Source organism: Solanum pennellii, chromosome 9 (genome assembly GCF_001406875.1).
Source record: "Solanum pennellii chromosome 9, SPENNV200".
In the NCBI taxonomy this organism is placed as follows: Eukaryota; Viridiplantae; Streptophyta; class Magnoliopsida; order Solanales; family Solanaceae; genus Solanum; species Solanum pennellii.
The window spans coordinates 76,151,174-76,157,788 of NC_028645.1; the positions used below are offsets into that span (position 1 = coordinate 76,151,174).

General features: G+C 28.6%; 1 protein-coding gene across 1 annotated transcript in view; it reads right to left on the reverse strand.

The window, feature by feature from the left end:
* LOC107030403 (hyoscyamine 6-dioxygenase-like) overlaps positions 1 to 1,082 on the reverse strand; it is a 2,476-nt gene extending 1,394 nt beyond the window's left edge. Inside the window, exons 1-2 of the mRNA XM_015231688.2 lie at positions 877 to 1,082; positions 73 to 314 (exon numbers count right to left, since the gene is read on the reverse strand). Coding sequence (XP_015087174.1) covers positions 73 to 314; positions 877 to 1,071 — 437 coding nt within the window. The 5' untranslated portion in view covers positions 1,072 to 1,082. The remainder of the gene's footprint in view (positions 1 to 72; positions 315 to 876) is intronic.
* Positions 1,083 to 6,615: the final 5,533 nt, after the last annotated feature.

Genomic DNA, 6,615 nt, shown 5'->3' on the forward strand with positions numbered 1-6,615 from the left:
GTGTGGGGTGGGGGGTGGGGGTGGGGGGGTTCAAAACACAAATTATTTGGGGTCTTAGTATTGTATAATTACTTGTAGCTAGCTGGTTTATCTGGCCAACTTTGCATGCATTTGTCAAGTGGGTGACAAGGGTGTTTTATATTATCCCTCCATAAATGAACACCATTTTTAACTTCTTCCTTACTCCCTGTGAACATCCATCCTTTTCTGCTTGCTACATTCACTTTATCTTCATCAGTTATGTTGTTGAAAAACTCTTCAAAGGTAGACATTGTTTGAGTCGTCACATTCTCTGAGATTCCATGGTTGATCACCTACAGAAACAAATTCAAAATTTAAAGAATATAGATCCGAGTTGAGATTCTATCTCATCACATACAATTTACTAGATTCAGAACATATTCATATTTGTTCATATCTAGTGAATATTTTAATATATAGTCAAGCCGTCAAGATCTAAGATAAAAGTAACTAAATTCGAATAAACCTAGTCACATCCGCCTCTCATCACATGTAATCTTTTTTAGTCTAGACTCTAGAAGTGGATCAAAGATTAAAAATCATGCATATATTCAAATGAGGTTCAATTTAATTATTTTAGACACATATACATAATTACATATATTATACTTATTTATTTATTTATTTTTCATATATAATATATACGGGGTTCAGGTCAAAGACATAGATCCACACTAAATCTTTAAAAACCTTCTTGTTTTTACTTTGAAACAACAACATACATCCGATACAATTTCATAAGTGGTGTCTAGCAAAGAAGGAAAGGATGTACGCATGCAGACCTAATTACCTCTACCTTTATGAGACAGAAAGGTTTTAATTTCCTCATTTAAGAAAAAAAAGAAAATATTATACCTGGAAAAATCCAAATTCTTGACCAGCTAGCAAGAGTTGCTTGATTGTTTCAAATTTTTGTGATTTTCCAAGATCAATGACTGGGATTTTGGTGCATATAGGTATATGAGCATCACCTGGTCTTTCTTCTTTGGAAAATGTAAAGCATTGAGGCACACATTCAACATTGAACCATTTTGTGTTATGCTTCTCCATACTTGCCTTCAAATCTCCTTCTATTCAAGCAAATTTAAATTTGGATCAGTGTATCTAATGCTATAATTAATAATAATTAAGTACATGTGCCTGCAAATAGTTATTTAATTATTTCTTTATTGATTAAATTTTTTAAAAAAAAAGAAGAAGAGACATTTATACTTTAATTAATCAACTATTCCATGACTATTTTATTGCAAACATTACATTCTTAGTTATGTATCATGTTATCACTCCAACTTTATTTATTTTTGACATTGAAATATTAAAACAAACATACTAGTGAAATAGGCATAAAGGAGGTTTGTAGCTTTACCTGCCATAGCAAAGAACAAATAAAAATGAGCTAGGTTAAGTGTTCTTCACCTTAGGCTTATGACGGCTGACACCTTATGAAGTGTGTTTTAGATTAAGACAGAAGAGAAGACTTAATCTCATATTTATAGACATAAATGTTTTAACCTAGTGTGTATTCGGGCTTACTGGCCTTCAACAAGCCCACAATATTATCAGCCCATAGATATGACATGAAATGAATACAAGCCCATAATGAAGAGGTAAAAAAAAGATAAAATCATAAAATTTCTCACAAAGACATTTGAATTTCTACCCAAAATTGCATAATAATAATAATAATAATAATAATAATAATAATAATAATAATAATAATAATAGTCATGCCAAAACTTCATCAAGATTGCATGATAAATTATCATGTCAAAACCTCATTGATATATTGATATGTCTTGCAAAATGCTTTCATTGTCTTAATTAATTGTCCACTTTTAAATTGACACATCTATTAAGATAATAATTGACATAGTAAGTTAACAAATTTACCCCTATTAATTATGCAGTGGATGAATTAAAAACTTAAGATTTTCAAAAAGTTCTACCTTTTTCAATATAATTAATTGAGGATATAATAAGTAAATCATTGTCCTTTCTTGATTTGTCAAAATGACCAAGTAATTAGGGACAACTAAAAATAGAAAATTAGATAAGTAATTAGGAACAACTAAAAAAGAAAATGAACAAATAGAGGGAGTATCAATCAAAGGATTGGGTAATTTTTTTTCTATAAATAGGCATATGTTTGTAAAAGGAAAAGAATCCAATTATCATTCATTTATTATTAATTCTTCCTTATTAGTTTTTTAAGTTCTCTAAGGAGAAGATAAGAGTTGGAGGGGGTTTAGATTAGCTTAAAAATTGATCAAATCTATTTTTAAGTCAGTTTTAATTCTTCAAAGTGTTTGATAAATATAAAAAGTAACTTAAAATAGTAAAAAATGACTTAAAATAAGTTAGAAAGTGTTTGACAATCTCAAAAATCATTGAAAATGAGTCAAAAAAAATTAAAAATAGGTCCCCCCCCCTTATTTTTTATTTTTGACTTAAAAGTTATTTTAGTTTGATTTTTTATTTTTACGTAAAAAACTATTTTTTTAAGTCAATCCAAAAAGGCTCTTAATCTTGGTCTCTTTTTCTAGTCTTTTTCTTTTATTAAATTTCTGTTAAATCTATTTTTAGTAATGGAGTAATCTCTTTGTGTTAGGGTAGTTGATGAAACTTGATATATTTATCATACTATCTCAAAATTTTGAAATATCTTGGCCTGAAAATTTTCATTTTTACTTTTATTTCAAATTGTGCTAGAAGAATAATTTTCAATTAATCAATATTATCATATTTAAGTATTTTTTTTCTCTAAGTTAGTTTTATATTAATTTTATGACCAAACACCAATGCCGGACTACCAATCAGTACTAACAATTATATCATGCATTTTGAAGAACAAAAATAAGGTGGAACAACATAAAAACATATACAATTTGATTTTCTCGTATGTGATATTTTTTTCTTATAATTGTTGAAAATCATTCTTTACTTTTCATTTTCATATTATGCAGACATTTGAAGAAGACCATGCATTTAATTTGAAGAGGAAAATATTAATGCATTAGTTGTATTATATATCAACCAATTCTATTATTAGATTCGACTAAATGATTTACTTTGATAACTTTTTCCAATAACATCATTATCTTGTCGTTTTCCTATTAGAATCATTATCTTGTTGTTTTCCTTGTAATCTTTGTCTTGTTTGGTCAAATTGATATTAAAAGGCTACCAACTTATACACACAATATATATTTTCAATACAAATAAATTTATTTAAAAGGTAGAGAACAATTAAAAAATAGTGTTTGTTAAATTGAAAGATAATTATATAAAAAATAAAACAACAATCTTCTATAACAAGTAATATTGCAGTACATATCGTTTTAAATTAGATTATATTATCAACGTATATAAATTAAAATTCTTTATGTTTGAAAAAATTTATAACGATTCATATAGTCGTTTTGGGTATTTAGACCCCCCCCTATCCCTTGAAATATCCTCTTTGTAGATTTTATTGTAATTTTTAACTTGCAGAGATAGGTGGCATGATATATGTCGGGGAAGAATATCTAATTTTGGAAAAGAAGAATTTAAAAATCAAAAGTTTAACTAAAATTAACATTTTGGATTAACAAGATTCAAATTGGATTTTGATTTTCATTAATTAAGTCCAGAATAATTTATAACTATGGTCAGTTCACACCATTGGGTTGGTTATTAGTTGATTTGGAGTTTTGGATGAATAGGTTTGACTATGGTCAACATTATCAATGGTCTCAACTGATTTGCCAAGTTTGTGACCCAAATTAAATCGAATTTTTGATGGTTTAACATCGATTTTCTTATAAAAAGTGAATGTAAATTTAGATTTGCATCTAATTCAAATGGGAGAGAATCGTTCAATTTTTATAAGACTATCACATATATATATCATCATCAACACTCGATGTGAGATTTTTTTTTTATTCTTCAACTCCCCACATGACTTACAGGGCCCTGGATAAACAAAGACCTAAATTAGATACAAAATTTAAAATAAAAAAAAAAAGTGAATGGTAAAATTAAAAGGAAAGATTGACTAGACAATAAAATACGAAAAATAAATGATGATGATGATGATAAGATGAGTTAGATTTTTAGGATTAGAGGAGATATAGACTTTAATGAATATGACAAATATAAAGAAGATAACGATAAAATAATTAAAATTGAAGCATACGCAGACATCGTACCTTAATTTGCGCTAAACAACACTCTTTGAAAAGTTGAAAGGGATAGATTTTCATAAATAAATGAATAAAAATTGGCACTTCTAATTAGCATCTCTTTTAACCCAAGTTTTGGACAGAAAATATTTTAATACATTGTATTTCCGTAATTTGAAAGATCTAACTCATATTCACTGATCATGCCAATAATGTTACACTATATGTGTATTTTAATATGTTATAATTCATGTTATCTATCCTAGCATATATACACTTGCATTATAAAATATTCTATATCATCAAATTAATTAAAATGATAATTTAAGGTATCTATTCATGTTACAATTTAAATTGTCGTGAGTGACATCCACAGTATACCACATGATAAGGAGAAATGATAACTAACCAAAATATCATTTATTTAAAGCAATTCATCATTAAAAAAATTAGCAAGAAAACAATTTTTAAATAACTAAATATTGAGTGTTCATAATTCAATCGTCATACAATTCAAATTATAGAAATAAGTCCTCAATCCAATAACCAAAAATAATAAGTATAAATTAAAGATCCCATAGTGTTTAAGATGACATGTTTCTACCCCTTTTTAGGGGATTTTTCAACCTTCGCGAAAAAGACACATTCTTCCTCTCCTTCTCAATACTCACGTTGGCAATTACAGGGGATCAATGCAATTTCATCGATCTATTCTCAAACCAACTTGCGCCTTCATGGTCATAAACATGATTGGTGTTAGATGTCATTATCTGGGTAATACATATACTGAAAAAGAGAGCATCATCATAATGAATCAGAATTTTGAATCATGAAAAAAAACCTATTAACTATGAACAAAAGTAATGAAATTGAAATAATACTCAGAAGGAATGAAAAATCGTTTGACTGGAGAGAGAAATATCTTAAAATTCAAATTGAAAATTAAACTGATAAGATTATGAGAGAGAAAATATAACGTAATTTGAGGAGTGAAAAGTGGAGGAGATAGACGTGAGTTAGGAGATGTGAAGTTATGTATCAAAGATATGAATTTCAAAAAGTAAAAAAAGGGATTAATGAAATATTTTTAAAAAGTAGGGAAAAATGGAGAATAAGGTAAGTTAGGTTGTGTATTAAAGTAATTTTTTGAAATAATTATTTAAAAATAAACCCCTAAGAACGGAAAGATATGGTACCAAAACTTTAATGCCTAAAGTAAAAAGAGATGCAACCTCAAAGCTTAAAACACTAAACAAAATGCAGCATGCATGCAAGCATATCTCACTTACCATCATTAAATGAGGTCTTGGATCAGCCGTTGAAAGTTGTCCTATACTCAACAAGGAAAGAACATGTGTAGTGTCAGTATACAAGTCACGGTATATTAATAGAATCATACGAACAATTCAATATATGTATGTAAACAGCTTACAACAATACAATAACACAAAATAATACATAAACAATTATTAATACCGACTTTCAGTCACATATTATGAAACAACAAATACCTGGTTACATGTCCCACATGATCATAAATATTATATCAGTTCTCTCATGAAATCATAAACACATACCTGCTCCTCTCATAGAATTACCCAAAGTCAAATTGTTAGTGTACTAGGGTGGTACATGATCCATTTATAGTTAGTGAAATGCCATGGTATTTGATCCAATTATTTATGGATATTTTTATATTAAGTGTGGTATCTGAGTCAATCGTTAGTATATACAAAGCGTGATATTTGAGTCAATCATAGAAATATCATGTACCAAATGTGGTGCCCGATCCAACCAACAAACATAGGTAATCAATACACAATTACAAACATGAACTATAACACTTGAAATTAAAGCACAAGTCACATAACGAGTTCATGCATGAGGTCATCAACAAAATGTTATTTCATATGTCTCTCTATGTTATTCCTAACATGTATTGTACAATGATACTATAAATAGTAAAAATACATATATATACCTACATCGAATCAAGCCTCTTGGAAACTCTAAAAAACTCAATTTTTCTTTTTCAAAGTATCTTGGATTGTTCTTGGTCCAGCACAATAAGTATACACAAGCAACAAACAATCAGAAAGGCCTAGTTATAGTTGAATTATTATAATCAAATTCTAAGTTAATTCATGATCATCCTTCCCAACTTAATTAGGATTTTCCCCATCATGAAATCATGTCGAAATCCTCCCCCAAGAGGAATATGTTAATTTTTAAGGCTCAAGAATCAATGTACAAGGTTTTGGAGTAATAGTCTTATCTAGTGCTTTCAAAAACGTTTTTGGGGCGAGTCCCAGGGTGAGTTTTGGATCGGGGCGTATCAAAAACGCTCCGGGGCGTAAAGTAAAGGTGTAAATCTATAAGGCGTAAGTCCTAAAACTTTAGGCGTAAGTCCCGAGCATAAAAACGCAAGTCC